The following is a 23,323-nucleotide window of genomic DNA, read 5'->3' as shown; positions in this document are numbered from 1 at the left end:
TGCTATCCGTATGTACATTTTGGTATTAGCTCTCTTTTTGAGCTGGAATATAAAAGTCTTCTGCAGGCAGATTCGGGGACCAATTAATTCCATTAAATTATATCTAGTTATGTAGTGAACTGAACCACTGCTGGTCTGGGGCTGTCTAGAGCTGTGACAATTAGGAGATGGAGAGAGGCAGAAAGAGAGATTGATTTTATATGTCACTGAAGCACACTGCAACAATATGCCAGCGTGACTTTCAAAATGGCCTTAAAATATTCCAAACTCAGGGAGTTTCCTTGCTCCTGAGTGGGAGTTGACAGACTGTCTGGCAGCATTAGAAAGAGGCAGAGAAAAGCTGATGTCTATATTGTGTCCTCTAATAACATTCTGCCTCTTTGCGGCATCCCCCTCTTAGAAGGATCCGTCTATTTGTTGTAAGGGGTGTGTGTGTGTGTGTGTGTGTGTGTGTGTGTGTATGTATGTGCTTTGCCTCCCCTTGTGCAAGGGGCATGATTTCACGTCTCACATCTGGGAAAACCAAACCGAAGGACGCTAACCCTCCCAAGGTCACCTAGATTAGTCTTGTGGCCCCGGGTCGGGGGTGGGTGGGAGGAACAGAACCCAGGTGTCCAGACTCCAGCTTTGTTGGGCATTAAATCATTTTCCTTCCCTTGTGAAAAAAAATTACTGGGCGGTGGGAAGTGAAAGATTAATCAGATTTCCTCTTTTCCCTTATTTCCCCTCCCCCTTACGAAGATAAAAACTCGGGAAAGCAAAAGAGGTGCCCGCCCTGCAGTTCTTAAGCTGGGTCCCCCCGCATTCCCCCTCCACCCCCACTCCCACTCCCATTTCCCCACCCCCGACACAAAGCGATCTGGACTCACAGGGCTTCCGCCCGTCCAACCGCGAGCCTGGGAGGTGAGGAGTGGTTAAAACTCAGCCCTTACCTCCAGCGGGTCCCGGGCTCGGCGGCGCCCAGGCCCCGCCCCCGCCCGCCCTTCCCCCACGGCCTCGGAACGCCAGCCCCTCTCCTCTCTCTACATCGGGCGCACCCACCCCAGATGCCGCCTGGCACCAAGCGCAGCCGCCGCTGCCGCACTTTCCACTTGTATTGATCACCTCTCAGCCCCGCGCAGCCGGCTCGCCCGAGCGGACCGCGGCCAGCGCGCCAGCCCTTGGCAGCCCCGGAGCAGTCGGGCTCCTGGAGGAAACTCCTTGGGAGCGCCCTGTCCGGGGTGCCCTCTGCGCTCTGCAGTGTCTTTCTTTCTGCCTGGGAGGAGGAGGAGGAGGAGGAAGAGGAGGAGGAGGAGGAGGAGGAGGAGGAAGAGGAGGAGGAGGAGGAGGACGTCTGGTCCCGGCTGGGAGGTGGAGCAGCGGCAGCAGCAGCAGCCGCCGCCGCCGCCGCCGCTGCCGCCGCCGCCGGAAAGGGAGAGGCAGGAGAGCCCGAGACTTGGAAACCCCAAAGTGTCCGCGACCCTGCACGGCAGGCTCCCTTCCAGCTTCATGGGCAAAGTGTGGAAACAGCAGATGTACCCTCAGTACGCCACCTACTATTACCCCCAGTATCTGCAAGCCAAGGTAAAGGGGCGCCGGGGAGAGGTGACGGCCGGAGGAGGGGTCCGGGGACGCGCGCGGGGTCAGGCCTGGGGAGGGGGGCGCGCGGCGAGCCCCCGCCACCCCCGGGCGGAGTTGCTGGAAGGTTGCTAACTATAGCGCTGGCCTGGGCAGAGCCGGGAGGCGCGCGGGGCGGCGGCTTCCCTGGGAGCGGAGTGCGGGGATCGGGTTACAGAAAGCCGCGGGGGGAGAGACTAGACAGGAAAGAGCCACCAGCCCCTTCCTGGCCCGGCCAGCGGGGAGGGTCGCGGGGCGGAGCGGCGCCCCTCGCCGAGCCCTGGCTGGCCGGCGGCCGTCGCCTGGTGTGCGCGTCTGGATCCGCTGGTGGCCCGGCTTTTCGACCCCTTCTCCAAGGGCCTCGCCCTATAAGCTGTAACTCTTCGCTCCCCTCGCCGTGGCGCGGAGCCTCCCGCCCCCCAGGGACGCCCCTCCACCTCCTGCGCGCCCGATGACTGGGGCTGGAGGGGCGGCGGGGCCGGGATATTTTCCTCCCCGCCTCCGGCCCTGAGCGCCCGCCCCTCGCCTCTGATCTTTGTGCGGTGTGGCACTTCACCTGGTTACTGATTTCTACTTTTACGCTGGTGTTTTGGGTAGAAAAGTGGCCAAAGTTCACTCGCGTTCATTGATGTCCCTTCTAATCTCTAGAGGTTTTGCAAAGGAGGGACAATGGGCAGATTTCAGTGCAGAGAAAGAAGTGACTTCGTATTTGGATAAAAAAGAAACAAAAACAAAACTGGCTTATATGTTTGCCACAGATCGATTTCCAATGTTGCTTTTTAAAAAGTGACCTCGGCACACTCTTGGGTAACAACAGCTGATGACATGTAGCCATACAAATTGCGCCTGGCTTTCTAGGGACCCTGGGTACTTTGTTAGTGGGCCTATCTTATTTTTACAATAAGAATTTGATGCCTCCTGAACTCATATAAAAAAATTGTTTGGGCCATGAAGACTGGAAATTTCACTGCTTTGGAAGCAGCCGCCAGAATTTGGGAGGGTGGAAGTTGGACGCAGCAGCCTTCTTCAGCCATTAACATCTATCACAACTCTGGGTGCCCTTCTAGATCACAAAAGAATCAGGTATGGATGCAGCGTCCGAACTTTCTTTGGGAGGTTGTAATCATGCTCTGCTTGCTGGTAGTTGGGCATTTCCGGCCTGGTACAAAGAATCTCTGATTCAGCCTTTTCTTTCTTAGAATGTGTGTGGTCCACGTTTTCATGTACTTACGACATAGCCCTGTATTTGTCTACGTAAAAAGGACACTTGTCAGTTTCGAGACCAGAAATGTCCTAGCAATCCAGGGCCTCATTTTCACTTCCCCCAATTCCCACTTTACTTTGGGTCACCAGAAAGCAGCAAGATGGTAGCAGCAAGGATACCCCTTATTCATCTCTGTGTAGTTCTCACAGTATTTGTTTTCAGGAACTTGCAGGAGATGCTAGTTTTCTGTGAGCTACATGGTAGCTGTTCAAAGAAATTTTGTGGCATAATCAATGCACTACCTTTTAGATATCTTATATATTTAATGCACTTGTTTAAATTATGCAGCATTGGGTGCCTAAAGGACAGCTTATTCAACACTTAACAATATGAATAATAAATACACCCACTCAGGTGAGGAAGAAAAAAAGCCATGTTTCTACAGGCACATTTACCTTAGTAATTTTTATATACCATTAGTAAGTTAGAAACCAAGTCCATACCATTTAATGTAGCTAATGCAATGCCATTTGGCTTTTTTGCCCTGTAAATAATTGAAGAGAGAGACAAACGGCAAGAGCCTGCTCTAGTAATTAGGGTCGGATCCCAGAAAGCTTTACGGCCCATTTTCTGAAAGTGTGCTTCCTGCATAAAGCATTTAATATTGATTTGTGTTGCGGTAAATGACATTCTCAAAACATTTTGCTAATTCTACAATTAAATCTGAAATCCTATTATTCGGAATTCCTTTGTTTCTGGAGAAAGGTATACATACTCACATGACCTATATAACATGGTATTAAAGTTTGGTAATTAAGTCTAAATTCCCTGTTGTACAAGTATCTTGATTATCTCAGAAGGGGACATCTTCTAAAAATGGCACGTGACTAGATGCAAATTTTAGGTAAGCAGAGTTCGGAACAGGTAGCCCTTTTTTTTCCTCTCCCTCATGTATCTGTTGGTAGCATGGTAGTAATGTTGAGTCATTTTAAAAAAAATAGACTTTGATTTGTAGTTAGTTTAAAAACAAGTGTTGCCTAATCTACCTAAAGAGTTAATAAACTCTCTTAGGATCTGCTGTCTGTCATGATTCTTGCCTCTGTGTGTGCTTTAATCTTCCAAAAATATGGGATAGAAAACATCACTCTGTTTAAAGTACAGTGATGTGTTTGCTAGGCAGAGTCATTTTGAAACTTCTGTTTGGAAGCTATATCAAAAACTGAAGAATGGCATGGTCATCTAAAAAGTGATAGCTAATTTGTACTCAAGAGATAGATGTGATTTTCTCAAATCTGATTCTTTTAATCGGAAGGAACAGATAATACCAGGTAAAATGGAACTTAACAGTTCGTTTTGTTACCATACTTTTAAAAGTTATATATGCCAAACCATTCTTCTTGTTTTAGTGATCCAGTCTATTTTGGTAAACTTATTTTATAATTTTCCCCATAAAAACATACTAGTTACTTCCACATTTTATTAATAAAAAAATACCATCCGTTGGGCTATATTGGAGCAAATGACCATATTGGTATGCTTTGTACTTTGACAGAAAGAAAAAAAATCATTAGAAAAAGTAATATGTCTCCATGAAACGTAAAATAAACTTGAGTGTACTATGGAAGAGCAGGACATGAGTGGAAATGAATGAGATTGTATAATATTCATAATACCTTGGTGTAGAGTTACATAAATTTCAAGTAACCTGATTTCACATGCTGTTGGTTTTTTTTTTTTTGTATTTCTCAGTGAGGATGGTCTTATCACAGCAGGTTCTTTTTATCAGCTGACACATTCATTCTGAAATGTAGCTTGATGTAGCTTTATAAACATAACCACATATTGTCCTAAATAATTTTCTCAATTTTAAAATGACCTATGCTGTATTATATTAAATTTAATATCCATCTTTTAGCTACACAGAAAAAAGATGTTGATAATCTAACATATTTTAACTTAAAGATTTGTATGTACACATTTTCAACCAATGGCTGCATTAATTTCACTTATTGTAAAAGCAACCCTTGAATTATGGTCTGTTTATTTCAAAGATACTACAACATACATTATTGCCAGTGCATGTATGTAAATAGTTATGGGGATTGAAATACTCTGTTTCTTTTGAAGAAAGGGAAGTACAAAATTTTCTTTCCATGATTAGTTAGCTACGTATTTTGTACCAACTGAAAGCAATTTGGGACAGTTGTTATCTTTATTCACATAGTTCTAAGAATATATTTCTATAAAATTAATGGAAAGCTTGATTTTTTTAAAGTTTTTGTGTATGAAGAAGTATTGTTTTCCATGCTAAAGAAATGTCTATATGAAAGATATGTTTCTTTCTAAAACAAAACAATTTTGTTTTTATGCCATTTTTACATACGGTTATGACACAGAATATATCTGAACCTAGCTTCAGAATCTGAAAATAATAAATGATATAATTTATTCTATTAATAAAGGCTACTAGAACAAAGCAGTTTTTCTGCATTGAACTTTTGCATTCATTTTTTATTGAATTCCTTAACTCTTACTTACTTGTAGCCAAATGAATATTGTATCAATCAGTTTCTCCAGAAATTAGTAGTCCTGATTTGATACATAAAACTGTTGCATCTAATGAAGTGGAAGTACACAGGCATAATATTCAGACATGGGGCGCTTTGTGTCATAAGAAGTAACCACATTTATGATGTAAATAAAGTTTGCTTAAAATATGTCAGTTTGGTAATGCAGTATTTTACACTGATGAATCAACCTTACTTCCTTAAGTGAGTGGGGTATTATGTATGACTATCTGGAAGTGGTATTGAAAGGCTGAAGGACATGTAACTATTAAAATGAAGATGCATTACAATGCAACAGTGTAGCACCCTTCTCTTCCAATAGCTATTTCTTTTAAATTTCCCATGCAACTTTTTGTTTTTTCCCCTATGTTGGGAGCCAAATCTTAAGTTCCTTGAAGGGAAAAGGAAAAGATAGGTGAGCTAGGAAAGTATTCAGTCATTTAGTATCAGTATAACTACATACACCTTACATCTTAGGCAATCTTGGCTTTGAGTTTAAATTCAAATGTGGGGAATTTCCATGTAATATACATTCAAGAAAAGAATTTTTACTAATGTATTGCTCTGACTTTGTATTTTTAATAGTTTATTGAAACCATTTCGGCATCTAGCTTTTAAATTGAGACAGTAAAGTTTTATCCTATTTATTGGAATATTATAGAAAGAATATTATAGAAATAGGAGTATGTCAAGTTACTCTCGAGTGGAAGTGTTTTATGCAATCTAAAATAGCTTATTTTAAAGAAATGTAGTAATGACATGTCAGTTGTTCAAATGCAGCACCATAACATTTGGTATAAAACCAAACCAAGTATTCAGAAGTTGAACATCGGCTTGGGGATTTTATGTGGGATGAATTTATATGTTCTGTTTCCTCTGCTGTTTTATTTATTTATTTTTGAGATGGAGTCTTGCTCTGTTGCCCAGGCTGGAGTGTGGTGGCACGATCTCGGCTCACTACAACCTCTGCCTCCCGGGTTCAAGCAATTCTCCTGCCACAGCCTCCCAAGTAGCTAGGACTACAGGCGCGTGCCACAATTCCTCCCTAATTTTTGTATTTTCAGTAGAGACAGGGTTTCACTACGTTGGCCAGGCTGGTCTTGAACTCCCGACCTCGTGATCCGCCGCCTCAGCCTCCTTCCAAAGTGCTGGGATTACAGGCATGAGCCACTGCGCCCAGCCTCTGCTGTTTTATTTTAATGAATAAATAATGAAACCTAATGGAACTCAGCTGTGCCTCATGAGAGGCAGCAATTGGACGATGGAGGTCTACCATAGGTAGTTTGGTTAGGTGATACAGAGCAAAATGTCATTTTAGAACAAATGGTGTGTGTTGAACACACACACAAATTTGAGTACATATGCAAATTTGATAATAGAAACAAAGCATTTCTTAGTCTGGTAGATATGAGGTCAATAGAAGAGTGTAGAGAGGATGGTAACAGCTAAGCCAACCACAAACTGAACATATATCTCCCATAATCTAATTCCTCAATGCATCTAGTCTCCTTAACAAAATTATGTGAATATTTTAATTTTTCAAACAAGCCCTGGAAAATAAGCATGTCAAAATGATGAGAGAAAAACAAAAAGGAGAGAGAAAAAATCAACATCTGAACCTCCTAGGGGAGAAAAGTGTATAAAATTAAGCATTGTTATTCTCTCCCCATGTTGTCTCTTAACTAATTCTTAAATGGATGCATTTTAGAAGATTGAGAATATGTTGGACGTTGAATATGAAAACCTAGATTCTAAAAGTGAGGTTGGATGCTGATATGAACAGTTAGCTTGCATGTAGATCTGGCACTGTAAACATGCTAAATCAATGTTGGTGGGTGATTTCCTACGTTCACTATAATATCTGTGTTTTGGATTAGGTAAAGATTTAAGCTGGTAGTTGTTGTAAAATTGCTGAGGCTCATCATGAAGGACTAAAACACTAGCCAATCAATTGTATTTACTGAGTGACCCCAGTACATCATTCTTTGCACTTGACATTGGGGAAGTTTAAAGAGTTGAACATCCGGTACCTGCTCTCCAGCACCTCACAAGCTACCAGGGAGGACAGAATAGACACAAGGCAAGAAATAAGCACAGAATATTTACAAAGTAGTGCACCCACGAAAGCAGCACACCAGCTGATGTCCTGGGTTTGAGTGACTGAGAAGGCACTAATATATATGTAGGCTTAAACACTTTGCCATGTCTTTTGCAAGAAAGTGAAAAGTGCTAATAAAAGCTACAATAAATCTGGGAATTTTAGAAAGAAATAAGGCTTTAAATGAATAAATGAATTTTTTTACTTGTCAGCATTGTTTTGCATTTTTTCTGCTATATAAATTCTTTTAAGAGTACTTAGAATTTTAAAGGAATAATATTTTTTGTACTTTATGTTAACTCCTCCTTAAAGTTTCATATTCAATTAATTTATTTCACCCTATTATTTTTCTAGTTTTATGCTTACAAATGTGCTGTTAAGCCAACCTATTAGAGGTGTGGCAGGTTGGAAATGTACTCCTTAGATGATGACATAGTGGTTATACAGAAATATAACTTTGATTGTTTTGAGCCATTTGGAATGATGTTTATTTCTCCTAACTGATTAGCTTTGCTTCCAGCAAAGGGGAGGAAGTAAGTTTGGGGTTTGTAATGCTGCTAATTAGATCATTGCTTGCCTGCAATCTACACATTGATAATGTGTCTAATGTGGGCTGGCATTTCTTCAGAAAATAAGATGTTAAAAAATTATTCCTGATCTTTAGTGGATATCTCTTTATCTGGTCATCAGCCAGCTTTAATTCTTTCAAAATAAGATATTCACCTCTGCAACTGGATCCAAGTGCTTCAGGAGTCCTGTTGTCCTCTACTTGGCCTCAATGTGGGTCCTGGAATCCATTCCTCAGGCTGCCCATTGAACAACATGCGCTATGCAGTTGGGCTGCTGGGTCCCAGATAAACAGTGATTTCAGGGAAAGGTTTTGTGCAACAAAATGAGATCATTTCATAGATGTCATAAATATTTTCACTGGTCCTGAAGGAAAAATGCATCATCTTCCCAGACCCATTTCACACAATACTAGAGGTGTTTCTTCTACAAGTTGAAAAACTGAATACTTAGAATGGCAGAATTGGATGGATACATCATAGAATGCCATGCTCCGAACTTGAGTTTCTTGGACTGGGGGTGGGGGGTGGAGGACAGGGAATCAAATTGCGAAAACAGAATTTTATATTATGAGCTTACATTTATATTATCCTCAAATAATACTATACTATTTCCCCTGTTAAATACTTTTTAAACATGATGATTTTGAGTTGCAATTGGGAGTATATTTGAACTGGAGAACCCCTAAACCCTCCCTTACCAGTAGAATTACAATGAAATATTTTCACAGTTTATATAATAAGGTCTCAGATAAAATATTTAGTCATTAGGAAAAGTAAATTATATTGATATTTGTAATATCGTCAACTTTACCTTTGTCTTCTCAACAACAATTTCGTTTCATCATCCAACAGGTTTTTGACAAATGCAGACATTTATAAAAAGAAAAATTTGCCAGAAAAATGTATTTTCAAGTCACTAGCTGAAATACTCCCACGACTCTTTCCCTCCTACAAAGTACAGCTCTGATTAATTTCATTGTTTCTAAAATGACATTCTTTTAAAAAGGTGCCTAATCTCAGCCTCTTTTTAGGTTTCATTCCATATGATCATTTGTATACTTCTATTTAAAAAACAATAAACACAGAAAGAATTACCTATCAGAGAATTGGCTACTAGATGATGTTTTTCTCATGCTCTATGTGATTTGTTCAAAAATTGGGTATACCTTAACTTATAAGTGAGTTGCATTTCCAACAATTTTATTCCAAACAGTTCGCTTGTCATTTGGTTATTTAAAACTTGAAATTCATTTCATAAATAAATAGTTATCCTTAATGATATGGTCCCCAGCGAACCTGTAAGAGTCTGTAAAAGTAACCCACTTTATAATTCACGTATAGTTCTCTACTAATACTGCCATTGAACCAAATCACCACATCAGATGTTTCTTGGAGAGAGAGGTGAGTTTTCAGAGTTAGATTTCCAGGAACCCGTCTTTGCTTTCTTTGGGTGAGTGGGAAGACAGGGTTCTTCTACAATCTTTCAACAAGGCTTTGCGCTTTTATGGCAGGGGAGGGGTTTCAAGAAGATGGGAGGTGCAGCTTGTGAAGTCACAGGGATCAGGGAGTTTGTGGTGGAGCTTCCTCTGGGGGTCCCCTGAGAGCCCTCTTCACTTCTAGACCCACTCACCTGTTTTCTTGTGCTGGCCTCAGAGATAAACTCGTTCCCTTTGCCCCCTAATTAAAATAAAATCTTTTCCTTTTAAGAGCCAAGGGTTCCTAGTACTGCTTCTCATGCTGAGCTTACCACTACTAGATTACTACAGCCTCACAGCTTTTCTTTACTCTCCTTCAGCCCTGAATCGAGCAAACATCTCTTGAGGCTGGCAACCAGAAGGAAACAAAAAGACAAAGTAAAAATTCTATCTCTTCCAATTCTCTTTTTACCTTTTCCTGGTTCGTTGATGCTTCGTAATTTTTTGTTTTTTGAGACGGAGTCTTGCTCTGTCGCCCAGACTGGAGTGCAGTGGCACAATCTCAGCTTACTGCAAGCTCCGCCTCCCGGGTTCACGCCATTCTCCTGCCTCAGCCTCCCGAGTTGCTGGGACTACAGGCGCCCGCCACCACGCCCGGCTAATTTTTTGTATTTTCAGTAGAGGCGGGGTTTCACCATGTTAGCCAGGATGGTCTCGATCTCCTGACCTCGTGATCCGCCTGCCCCGGGCCTCCCAAAGTGCTGGGATTACAGGCGTGAGCCACCGCGCCCGGCCAATGCTTCGTAACTTTTTAGGGAATCCCCAGACCCCAGACCTCCTTGAGAATCCGATGATGGCGTACATTTTTTGTTGTTGTTGTTGTTGGGACGGAGTCTCGCTCGCTCTGTCGCCCAGGCTGGAGTGCAGTGGCGCGATCTCGGCTCACTGCAAGGTCCGCCTCCCGGGTTCACGTCATTCTCCTGCCTCAGCATCCCGAGTAGCTGGGACTACAGGCGCCCGCCACCACGTCCGGCTAATTTTTTGGATTTTTAGTAGAGGCGGGGTTTCACCGTGTTAGCCAGGATGGTCTTGATCTGCTGACCTCGTAATCTGCCCGCCTCGGCCTCCCAAAGTGCTGGGATTACAGGCATGAGCCACCGCGCCCGGCCTATGGCGTACATTTTTATTAGCCTCAAATGTTTACCTAGAATCAGCCTGTGGAGCACAGGTTAAGAATCTTACCCAGGGTGGGGAGCAGTGGCTATGCCTATAATTCCAACACTTTGGGAGGCCGATGGGGGAGGATTGCTTGAAGCCAAGAGTTCCAGACCAGCCTGGGCAACATAGTGAGACACTGTCTCTTAAAAAAAAAAAAAAAAAAAAAAAGAATTTTATCCTGGAAGGAAGACAAATACTGAACAAATCTATGCTCAAGAGGATGAATCAGACAGACCAGAGATCCCTTCATGTTTTTTTCTGGGTTATAGCTCAACAGACTCTGTGATGAAGAGCTGCACAAAAGCCAGTGTCCTGCAGAGTGGGCTTGGATGGCATGAGGTCCATACCCCTATCCAGCAAGGGTCTGAACAGTTTCAAAGTGTGTTTACTTTCTCTCTTCTTCACTCCTGCTCTCCAATTTGCTTCTTGTACTCTTAGAGTTAAGCCACTCTGGACTGACTTCTGTCCACTAACAGGTGTGTGTGATAGTGGTAGATGCACCAGTGTGACCATCGTATAAGCTACTCCCACTCCATCTGCCGGAATCGGGGACCAAGTGGGTCTGACATAATTTGGCTAAAAAATCTTTACTACCTCTTAATGCTGTAGATTATGATTAAGTATTTGCTAACAATTGCCCCTGATTTGGGTTTTCTCTTCTGATTCTTTATCCAATTTTATATGGAAATTTTAAATAAAATTTTATTTGGTAATGTATAAGTGTGCTATGGAACCATAGACATGATGTGATACTTTGAACAAAAGTACTTAATTAGCATAATAGAAAGTATTTTTATGATAAATGTATACTCCTAATGAGATTGAAACTTAAATGTGATAAAGTCAAATAGCAAGCGGTTTACGTTTTTTTCTTAACCCATACTAAAATTGAAAATTACTTATAACCATTTTTTCTACTTTTTGAATACTAATTATTCTTTACCTAAAAAATAATCACAAAAAAGTTGTGTTTTTTCAATTGGCAAAAACCTAAAAAAAGATGTGTTTCTTATTTGGTAATAGTTTATCGGACTTTAAGTTTAGCAGAAGAAATCTTTAACCTTGATTTTGTTTGCTTTTTTTTTTTAAGAGAGATTATTTTTTAACCTACAAATAGGATTTAAAATGACAGTGGGTGATATCTGGTGTTCTTTTCTACCTCTCTGTCTCTGTCACAAAATTCAAATACATGTTTCAGCAGTACAGGATGTTCTTCAGTACACATCCTTTGAGCCTTCAAAATTTGATTTGACTGTGTGGTCTGACGATAGCATGTTGAGATAAGTACATTGTGATAGTAATCTGTGCCTGAGCCCTAATGAGCATCTGCTTTCTAGGGCGCCACAACAGCACCTTTCTTTGTTTCCTCTTCCTTTGCTTCTTTGATTTGAATCTTGTTAAATCCTGCAAATGGGTCATTTTTGTTTGTTTTTCAGTATGCAAATCCTTCTATCTCCCTTTTTTGGGGAAAAAGAAGCCAGATATTTTAAATATAAGTGAATGCACTGGGAATTTTAAAGGAGTCTTCAGGAAGTGCACAGCCATAGTTCTTCTATTAGCAAATCAGACATTATTCTAAAAATCATCTAGTTAAGTTGATACAAATGGAAATACCTGGTCAGTTTAATTAAATTCAGTAAATACTTACTGTCCAGGCATGGTATTAGGCCTTGGAAGGTGTGATATGTAATTAAAACATAGTGTGCATCATCACAAAGTGCAGTGGAATAATTTTATTTGTTTATTTAAAACTTATATAGTGCACAAATTTTAAATCTGTAGGTTGATATACTCATGTAATAACCACTCAGGTGATGATATAACATTTCCAGAACCAGACAGCATCCTCACTTGTACCCACTAAAGGTAACTACTAGTGTGACTTCTGTCTTGGTTGGTTGGTTGTATCCATTCTTGTACATCATAAAGATGAAACCATATTGTATGTATCCTTTTCTGTCTGGCCTCCTTAGCTCCTTATTATTTTGGTTTGAGTCATTGATGTTGTTATGTGTGCAGTTGGTTCTTTTTTTAATGCTATGGGTATTGGATTACAGGATATATTGTATCAAAATTTATGTATCCATTATATTATTAATGAGCATTTGGATTATTTCAATTTAAGACTATTTTGAATACAATTACTGTAATTGTCTTGTTCATATCATGTGTGCAACATATGCACTTACTCCTAAGAGAGGAATTTGTAGGTCATAAGATATGTGTATGTTCAGCTTGGGTAGACACTACCAGTTTTCTGCTGCCAGCAAGGCATGAGAAATCTAATTGCTCTATGTCCTCACTAAAACTTGATATTGTCAGTCTTTTAATTTTAGCCCTTCTGGTGAGTGGATATCTCATTGTGGTTTTCATTTGCATTTTCCTGATGATTAGTGATGTTGAGCACTTTTAAAAATATATTCGTTGGCCAATTAGATATCCTCTTTTGAGAAGTCTTTTGCAAATTTTTTGATCATTTTTTAAAAATAACAACTTTATTGGGATATAATTTACATACCATGCAATTCAACTTTTTGTTCACTTTTTAAATTGGGTTGTCTTTTTTATTGGTTTGTAGGTTTTAAAATATATTTTGGATACAATCCTTCATCACACATATGTATGAAAATATCTTCCCTTAATTTTTAGTTTTCCTTTTTACTCTCTGATTGATAGTTTTAATAAATATAAGTTCTTAATTTTAATGAAGTAAAATTTACCAGTCTTTTATGATAATTGCTTTTCGTGTCTGTTTAAGAAATCTGCTTACTTTAAGATTGTGAAGTTTTTTTTTTGTTTTTTTTTTTTTACATTTCCTACTAGAAGCTGTGTTTTATCTTTCACATTTAGGCCTGCAATCAATTTCCAATTAATGTTTGTGTTTGGTGTGGATAGCATCAAGATTTGTTATTGTTGTTTGTTCCACCTCGCCCACCCCCGGTGCCCCAGTATGGCTGTTAATGATCCAGCCCAATTTATTGAAAAGACATTTCCTTCTTTGAATTTCATTGTTGCCTTTGTTGTAAACTAGGTGAACATGTTTGTGTGGTTCTTTTTCTGGACTCCTGCTTTTTTTTTTTTTTTTTTAAGGCAGTCTCACTCTGTTGCCTAGGCTGGAGTGCAGTGGCGTGATCTAGGCTCACTGCAACCTCTGCCTCCCAGGTTCAGGCGATTCTCATGCCTCAGCCTCTTGAGTAGCTGAGATTATGGGTGTTTGCTACCATGCCTGGGTAATTTTTTTGTATTTTTAGTAGAGATGGGGTTTCGGTATGTTGGCCAGGCTGGTCTCGAACTCCTGGCCCCAGGTGATCCGTCACCTCGGCCTCCCAATGGATTCTTGCTCTGTTTCATATGTATCCTTGTGTCAATACTAATTACTGTAGCAATATAGTAAGTGCATATTCTCCAAAGTGGTCTTAACATTTCCTTATAAATTTTAGCATCGGCTTGTCGATTTCCATAAAAATAAATCTGCTAGGATTTTTATTGGAATCATACTAAATCTATACATCAATTGGGGGAGAATTGATATATTAACACTAATGAATCCAAACTTTAAGGATGGTATATCTCTTATTTATTTATGAATTTACCCCTTTAAGTAATTAATAATAAAACACAATGAAAAGTTATTGTTTTAAGTACTTGTTTCTTAAATACATCCAATGATTTCCTCAAGATCTGTATTGTGGTAGTTGGCATAGGTTCTATGAAGAAAATAATTCTTTTGAAGAGAGAGAGTATGTTTATTATCACAGATCAAAATTAAATTTGAAAAGGAGCTTGCCACTGAAACCTACTCTTTAAGAACAGATGACGTTCTTTTTGATTTTTCTTGCATGCATGTCAAAATATAACTGTATTTCCCCTTTATACTCTTTATTCTCTTTGTTGATTTGATGGCTTTGTTTATTTGATGTTGTTGTGACACCCCATCACCCTGCCTTATATGTTTATAAACATAATAATAAATTGAAAATTAGTTTTTTTTGGAGGATTTTCTGACATCCCTTATGATTTTTTAATATGCCCCTGATATTGTGAAAGCAAAGATTGGGAATTGCTGCTTAGATACCAACTTCTAAGCAATAAAACATGCTGCTCAATGGGCTTCAGTTCCTTCAAATCTTTTCTTAAATGTTTCAAAAATCTTACATATATATGTATTTTTTTCATGCTTCATATTGAAAGTTTTAAGCTTTGATTATTGCCATATTCAGCTAGCCAAAAACAACTACATAGAACCTTCAAAGCTTATTAATTCTGGCTAGGTTAGCCTAGGTTGAGTAGGAGGTTGAATAGATGACTTCTAAAGTTCCTTCAACTCTAAATTTTATGATTCTGGGAATTTATAACATCCAGGAATCACAGAATGTTAGAATGGGAAGGAACTTTAAGATCATCTAGTCTCAGCCACTCATTTTACAGATGAGAAAGGCTACCCAGAGTGTAGAGACAGAAGCAGAGCTCTAGGGAGGCAGAGAGAGGGGAAGTGGCAGAAGGGCCAGAGCTGGGGAGGGTCTGGGCATAACCTCACACGACTGGTCAATCCATGGCCTGCAGAGGAAAAAGGGAGAAGGGAGACCACACAGGAGCTTCAGCATCACTCCAGGAAACTGATCACAGGTTGGATGGGATGCGAATGGGGCCAGTGGCACCAGCTGGTGTCTGAACAGGAATCAGTAATGGTTACTCTGAGGTCACCTGGCAGTCAGGGCCGGCCAGACTTTTGTGCTTTCTACAGCTAGCATAGCTGCTTCTCATGGTTTGGCAGAACAGCAGCATCCAGAGCTGATTCTGCCTTGCTCTCATGTGTCTAACCGTTGTAGATGAGCTGGGTAGCCCAGAGCTGCGCCCTGCTCACCCTCCACGGCCCCTGGCCTCTTCATGGCCTTGTTGTGTTTCTGAAGTCTTTCTTTGCCACATTCCTAAAGATTTTTGTTGCTTTGGCTGTGGGGCCAAAACCCTCTTCACTTTTTCAGCATGCCTGGAATTTTCCCAGATCGGCTGGATGGACTCTACTTCATTCTTGGTAAAGTTTCTCTATCCTGCCATCACTACCTGTTGTAATTAGTTTGGTCAACAACAACAACAACCCAGTGAGGCTCTGATTAAACACCACCTCTCTCTGTTGAAGCCAACCCTTTCATTCACCATGCTGATGGGAACCACCTTCCTAATGCCAAGCACTCCACACCGGTCTCTGTTTTTTTCCCTGAGCTATCTGAATACACTTGGCAGGTGGGCAGCCTTCAGGAATCATCATACAATTAGGCTTCAGGAGCTCTGTTTTAGTCAATTATGTGGATAACCTTGGAAAAACAAAATGCACAGTAGGTGGCATCAACAAGCTCGTTGTGCCTTTGGGCACAGCTTTTCCCTCGTGCTGTTTGGATCATATACTCATTAAGTCCACCAGCTGAAAATGTCACAACTGGCTGTGTGCCATGCATTAGGAAAATCAAATACAGGAGAAATTGGGATATATTGAGCAAATAAGAGAGAATGATTTTTCCACAATTTACAAAAGATTTACCAGTAAAAATGCCACCTTAGTTCATTTACATATTTCAAAGATGATTACAGGTCACTAACTCTTTGATAGAAAGTATAATTTAAACTTAAGCTATCAGGAACCATGGCATACTAAAGATTAATTAGATATTAGGAGAAATGGTTTGTGCAATTTCCTAAGTCTTTCGAAAAGGATGAGTTTGTTTTATTACATTTGATTTTCACCCAACTTCTTAGGATCGTATGATTGAGTAAAAGCAAGGTACAATTGTAGCTAGCTTTGTTTGTTTGTTTTTGTTTATTTCTCACTGTTTTAAGCGTCCTTTGCCCTGGTTGGTTCAAAACTTTTCTTCCCGTAAGTGTGTGTGACCATAACTGGTGAATTCTCGAAGTGTTGGGATACACAGAAGGAAAGGACCGTGGACAATTTAAAATTGTGCTATCTGTAAGGAAACCTAAGTTGTATGTGTACCATTATTATTTGACAAGTGTCATAGTCAAGGAGGTTTCCAGTGAGGAAGTGTGTTTTAAGAATGGGGAGAGACATGCCTTTGTAGACAGCATGCAGTGCCTTTTTGGTAGAGCAATTGGCCCGCTAGGACTAGAAGATTGGTTGGAACTGAGAGAATCATCTTAAACAACATGCTAAGCCAAAACATTTTTTGATGTTAATAATATTCATGTGTAAATAGATTGTTTCAAATCTCTCCGAAAACATAGCGGTAGCTTTGTACTTGGACTTCCTTTACTTGTTTAATTTTCAATGGTGAAAGATGGGCATGATGAACACCTTAAAAGTCATGTAGACTATTTTTCTGAGTTAAAAATGTATATATTCAATCGGAAAGATATAAAGTCTAAAAGGAAAGTGAGGGTCAAATAAGCAGATGAGGAATTATTATCCCTGGAAATACAGGGAATTTTCTTGTTGATACAAGTTTACTTCCTAAAATACAAGTTTCTGGTTTTAGTACCTTTCATCAAACTTTCTTAATGTATTAGGAAGCTTTCAGCACACTTTACCCACGTTCTCTAAGAATCTGCAGGCAAATTAAAAAAAAAAAAAGCCAGGCATGGTGGCATACATTTGTGGTCACAGCCACTTGGAGGCTAAGGCAGGAGGATCCATTGAGCCCAGGAGTTTAAGGCTAGTGAGCTAGGATTGTGCCACTGCACTGCAGCCTGGGTGACAGAGTGAGACTCTGTCCCTTAGGGAAGAAAAATGCAGGCAAACTGAAGCAAGTATATAAAATTCTTTTAATTAATTTTTTCTTGTTGTTGTTGTTGTTGTTGTTGAGACAGAGTCTCGCTCTGTAGCCCAGGCTGGAATGCAGTGGTGCAAACACAGCTCATTGCAGCCTCAACCTCCTGGGCTCAAGTGATTCTCCTGTATCGGCCTCCGAAGTAGCTGAGACCACAGGCATGCACCACCACGCCCTGCTAGATACATGCAATTCTGTGTTGGTTGTTTGTCACTCTTAGGCCGCCTGTAAAGTTTCATTCTTTTGTTGCTTAAAAAATGGAGACTGCTTACTAATTTGATTTTTGCTTCTTCTTATATTTTAACTTGCATTAAGTGACATTTCATTTAGACTATGCTGTATAACATTTAATGCTAGGGGAAAAAGACTGAGAAAGTCACAAAATATCAGGAAAGAAAAGGCATAGCATGAGGTTGCATGTGTATTTAGAAATAGTTTTATATCGTACTTTATAAACAGTAATTTGTGTACATACAGGCTTCCTTTACAAGAGCATAAGATCCTTAAAGACAAGAAGTGTGTTTTGTTCAGTTTTGTGCCTATTACAATGTTTTGCACATAGTAGGTACTTGGTGTTTATTGAATTGAATCCATATTTTTTGTTTACCAACATGATAAAGAGGAATATGAGGCACAGACAGAATTCTTTAGTGATGAAATACTTCTGCTTCAAATACATACGTGATTAGGATAAAAATGAGCTTTTAGCCTAAATTACCTAAGTAATGTTCTCAATCTCAAGCTTTACTATGAGACTTGCTCATAGTGTCCCCAAAGGCAATCACTACTTAGTTTGTCGTTGTCACATAAACACTTCATAAAATGCAAAAAACCAAGTATTCAATGACTATCTTAAGTTAAATATAATGAATATAATGTGTATAGAAAAGGGGGGTGGTGGACAGGTGTGGTGGCTCATGCCTGTAATCCCGGCACTTTGGGAGGCCGAGGTGGGTGGATCACTTGAGTCCAGGAGTTTGAGACCAGCCTGTGCAACATGGCAAAACCCCATCTCTACAAAAAAATACAAAAATTAACTGGATGTGGTGGCTTGTTCCTGTAGTCCCAGCTACATGACAGGCTGAGGCGGGAGGATTGACAGAGCTCGGGGGGGGCGAAGGTTGCAGTGAGCCAAGATCACACAACTGCATTCCAGCCTGGGTGATGGAGTGAGAACCCTTCTCAAAAAAAAAAAAAAAATGGGGGGACCCATTCTACTCTATTAGTATAATTTAAAAAATAACATATGGATGGGGCATTATTAATTGAAAAGCAATTAAATTTAAAAAAGTAAAATAAATGGCTACATATCTAAAAACAATATTTCTCAGGATTTGCTAAAGGTTTCTAAGGACCTAAAACTGTGTCTGACAAGAATATGTGATTATATTAGTTAGGATTCTGATAGGCAATGCATGACATACATACGCAAACTTGGTATTTAAGGAATGTTTACAAATGTGTTGGCAGGTCTTAGGGAAACCTAAAAGAGACAATGATGTTTTCTGAGGCCAGCAAAATACGAGTGCTTTTACTACTCAAAGTCTGAAAGAGCAAAGGGTGGGAGCAGTTACCAGAACCTGGAGGGGAAGCCCAGTGCTGGGGGCTCCCTGAGAGAGGTGATGACCTTCAGCCCAGGACCAAGCCTGTGTTGACCAGTTATCTCTCACTTTCCTCCTACCCTTAGATCTGCCAGTGCCTCCAATTGGAACCAATAGGAAGCCCGAGAGAGGAGGATACCAGTGATGCAGGGCCTGTGGTCGGCCCCCAGGGCACAGGATAGAGGGGAGAAGGTGGAGAAGTGAATGAAGTGTGGGAATCAGTAAATTTTGTTGAATAAAGGAATGGCTGCTTACTACTTTTCTTAATGGATAGTTTCATTTCTTTCAGTTAACATGGCTACCCATTGCCTTTTTAAAAATCTGCTGTGATTACTCAAATGAATTAGATAAGCAGTATTTAGTGAGTGCCTACCATAGCATTTTTACAGGTCTATTGCAAATCAATAATGGAAACTTTCCAAGAAAATTAGTTATTAGTGGGATTTTTTAGGCTGTCTTCAGAAATCTGCATTATCTTAAGTCCATAACCTGAAAAAAACAATCACTTGAATCTCATAATTATTCAACAAGGATGTGAAAGATTATCACACCATAAATACGATATATTACTTGCGATGCAACTGAAAATACTTTGCAGGACATTGAGTTAATGGATATTTGTTTTCTGGTTATTCTTACACTACTCAAGCCTACTTTTTGCCTACCTTTTCCACATTATGCTTTATTTAATCTGTCTTTAATAGATCATAAGAATTATATCTGAGATTTTGCATTTTAAAAGGAACAAGCTCTAAGTTTGATTATGACAAATGTTTGAAATGACTCTTCCGGTACATACGTACTCAAGAAATTTTGTTTTGTTTATTGTGGTAAATAATGTTAAATTTGTCATTTTAACCATTTTTTATGTACAATTCAGTGGCATTGAATACATTCACATTATTAGGCAACCATCACGACTGAAGAATGTTTTTTAATCCTTCCTATTGAGAGGTGGTGTTTCTAGTTTCACGGAGATGTTTTTCTTTTTCAAAAAGAACAACCGCAGAATCCCATGATCTTGCAGTCACATCAGTAAAGAAACATCTGCCCAAATCCTATCAAGTGATGTTTTAAAGTGGTATTAAATTAGCAAAGCTATTGTACACTTGTTCATCAACACACACAAAAAAGAACTTGTTGGAAATAACTTTTAGAATGAACATGTCCCTTTAAACAGGAAGATGCTGTTATTTTGTTTCTTTTTATTTTACCTCTGAAGGAATTTTGTCGGAAGTCCAGCTAACACTCTAGACTCGTGGTTGTAATGTATGGGATATGCCACACTTTGTGACTCACCTTTTTTTAATATATTTTTCAAATTTGAATAATAATATCCAGACTCAAACTTATGTTCCTTTGTTCATTTAATTGAGTTCTTGAGAAGGTAATAACACAGCAGAGAAGTTTTTAACCTTTATGTATGATAAAACACATAATTAACTCATAATGTTTTATGAAAATATAAAGATAAAACTAGCTTTCCTCTACAATATGAGTTCTTCTTACCTGTTGTCATAGTAACCAGGTAAACACTAATAAAACCAAATGGGCATCAAAAAAGTTTTTCATATAAAAGGTATTGAAAATATTTATAGGACCTTTAAAAAATAGATTATCTGAGTAGAGGAAGAAAAGACTCAAGTAATAGAGGAGAAGTAGTCAAACTTTGTTTGCATATGGAAAGAGAGTTGAGGGGGTGGAAATCTGCGTTGCTGAGAAAAAGAGTTTTCAGAGCGGACTGTTCTGGTATTTTATACCAATTATGTGCAGCTATTGCTTTGAATAAATTTTGCTGCCCTGCTGAGATTTCCTTTTTACAAATCCTAGAGCAATTATAAGATGGAAGTCTGGAATGTATAAACAATGTCCTTTGAACAGTAAATGAGCCTCATTCTTATAAAACTCAAGGGTAGGAATGTACTACCTTTTATCCTATGTTTCTCTGCCTTTCCTTCCTCCTTAATCATAGCACAGAAATTAGGGTCTGCTTCAAGAGTATATAAAAACATGAATTTTGCCTAAAATACTTTTAAATGACAAATTCCATGAAATTAACAAAATCTCTCTGTTGCTACGTAATACCAGTGTACTTAATACATGTTCAATACAGCAGTTGATTGAATATTCCTATTCTATTCTATTTCTAGCCTTAACACAAGAATCTGTAATAGATTACTTTTTTCTATAGACCTGGAAACAAAACACTGCACCAAGTCGGTGTGCATGGGGAAAAAGTGACACCCTTAGAGCGCAACATTAGGCTGAGTTTCCAAATGCCAGCTTGTTTTACGTGACAGAGCAATCTGCACTAATCAAGGCAAACAATATATACAATCCTAAAGAGAAGTCAACTGTCACTTAGTGTTAACTGTAAAAGCCTGAGCTCCATTATTTTGCCAAACTTACAGACCTTATACAATGTTTACAATAAGGTTTGGAGAGTTGCCTAGCATTGGAATATATACAATTAAACAACATAGTTGAGTGGCCCTTTTATGTCAGCACTGCTAAAAGAGCACCATTATGTGTACTCATGATAGTCATTCTTGGAACTCTTAACATAAACAGGAATAGAGAACATTCATTTGTAATTCTATCTGAGTACATGTGGGATTTTATTTTATTTTATTCACATAAACCCCCATGGAAACTAAAGATAGCAATAATAAAAGGATCACTGAATGAGAATTATTTCTGTGACTGTCAAAGAATGCAATACTTATATTGTTTGCAACTGAGCTTAAGCACTCACCTTATTTGGACTTTTATTTAAGCTTGTATAAAAAAGGGAGATTGTATTTAAATTAATTACAAAGTGAATTTTATTTGTTTGAAAATAACACTAGAAATTAATACAAAATGCACTTCCTGATTTCCTCTTTCAGACATTTTCAAAAAATAGCACATGCAAAGAGGCAACAATATTATCGATTAAAATGAAACAAAACACAAGCTAACTTTTAAGTTCACATCATATTTTGTTAAAGTTAGTTAGGCTAATTTTATAGTTATAGCTCGGCCAGAATGTTTTATCCTTCGGTGTTGTTAGCAACAGTAAAAGGGAATGACACACAACTGAAGCAATTTTTTTTGAGGAAAATACAAATATTTAAGAGATTGATTTATAGTTCTATCACTCAGAAATACAAATATATATATTTTTAATCTAGGTATTGGGTTTTTATTGAAGTTTTCTTTCTCTGCCTGTTTCCCAGAAATGTTTGGCTTTGTAATTCTGAGAAATAGTTTACATCAACACCAAAATAAAATATAGTTATGTCAACTGACACAAAAATGCCTGACTCAAAACGAGGAGGAAGATTTGGGCTCAATTTAGGTCACTGAAGCCAGTGACGCCAGCTGTTTTTGTTTCTGTTTTCTAGTATGTTGTCTGAAATTTGGGAATTTGTTAAGCATGTTTCTAGAGAGAGGATTTAACTGCTTCATACAAGTTTACCTGTTATTTAGCAAAAACATAAATAACTGTCAGCCTGATAAATAGATTTACAGCAGGATACTTGAATGATTGAGTGCTAGTGTACCTCAAAATATCAAAAGAGTTCCTAAAATGTAATTTTTCAATGAGAAATGAAATGTTTGCCTCCCTCTAACCCTGGCCTGAAACTTGTAGTTTAGAGCCCTTAATACAAACAACTTTTTGTCCTTTACTTTCTCTTAGAGTATAAATCCTCTTCACTTCTTCTAATACCTAGTGGGCTTCTACTTATAATCAGAATGTATGAAAGGTTTTATATATATATATATATATACACACACCAAAGGATTTCCCAAACATGATTTTATCTCTACTTTTGGAAATGAGGGAGGGAGTTTCTTGGAGTACAAGTTGTGAGTTGCGAGAGATCAACCAGTTGCTCCAGATATTCTTTAAACAACCCAGCATTGTGATTCACACATATTTGTAATATGCTTCTCTCTCCCCAAAAATATGTATTTCAAACATTTTCCTCTATTCCTAATTTTTCCATAAGTTGATGAATAAATTTAATTATGACTTTATAAACTTAAGATATCTCCTTTAAATTAATATTTTTCTAGATTAGAGACTCCTAGTTTTAATATGTATACTTACATAGAAATGTCTGTATTCCTTGAATCATTTTAGCATTTCATTGTTTTCAAAGGGCAATCATTACAACCTCCTAGAGTGACCAATTTACACGCACTTGAATTTTGTACATAGAAGCATTATGTTTTCAGTTTTATTTCCAATAAATAGTTTTTATTTCCCTGCCCAGCATTTATTGCCCTTTTG

At 38.9% G+C, this 23,323-nt stretch overlaps 1 protein-coding gene across 12 annotated transcripts in view; it reads left to right on the top strand.

Moving 5' to 3' along the window:
• Positions 1–768: 768 nt before the first annotated feature.
• RBMS1 (RNA binding motif single stranded interacting protein 1) overlaps positions 769–23,323 on the top strand; it is a 219,175-nt gene continuing 196,620 nt past the window's right edge. For 2 of the 12 annotated variants that reach the window (XM_031008638.3, XM_031008636.3), the window contains exon 1: positions 868–1,563. In XM_031008638.3, the coding sequence (XP_030864498.1) occupies positions 1,489–1,563 (75 nt within the window). In that variant the 5' untranslated portion in view covers positions 868–1,488. Of the gene's footprint in view, positions 1,564–1,885; positions 2,680–23,323 lie in introns of those variants that run through there. The other 10 variants (XM_063694918.1, XM_063694917.1, XM_031008639.3 and 7 more) reach the window with 9 other exon arrangements.

This window comes from Gorilla gorilla, chromosome 11 (genome assembly GCF_029281585.2).
Source record: "Gorilla gorilla gorilla isolate KB3781 chromosome 11, NHGRI_mGorGor1-v2.1_pri, whole genome shotgun sequence".
NCBI classification, from domain to species: domain Eukaryota; kingdom Metazoa; phylum Chordata; class Mammalia; order Primates; family Hominidae; genus Gorilla; species Gorilla gorilla.
This window is presented reverse-complemented; position numbering and strand designations above follow the sequence as displayed.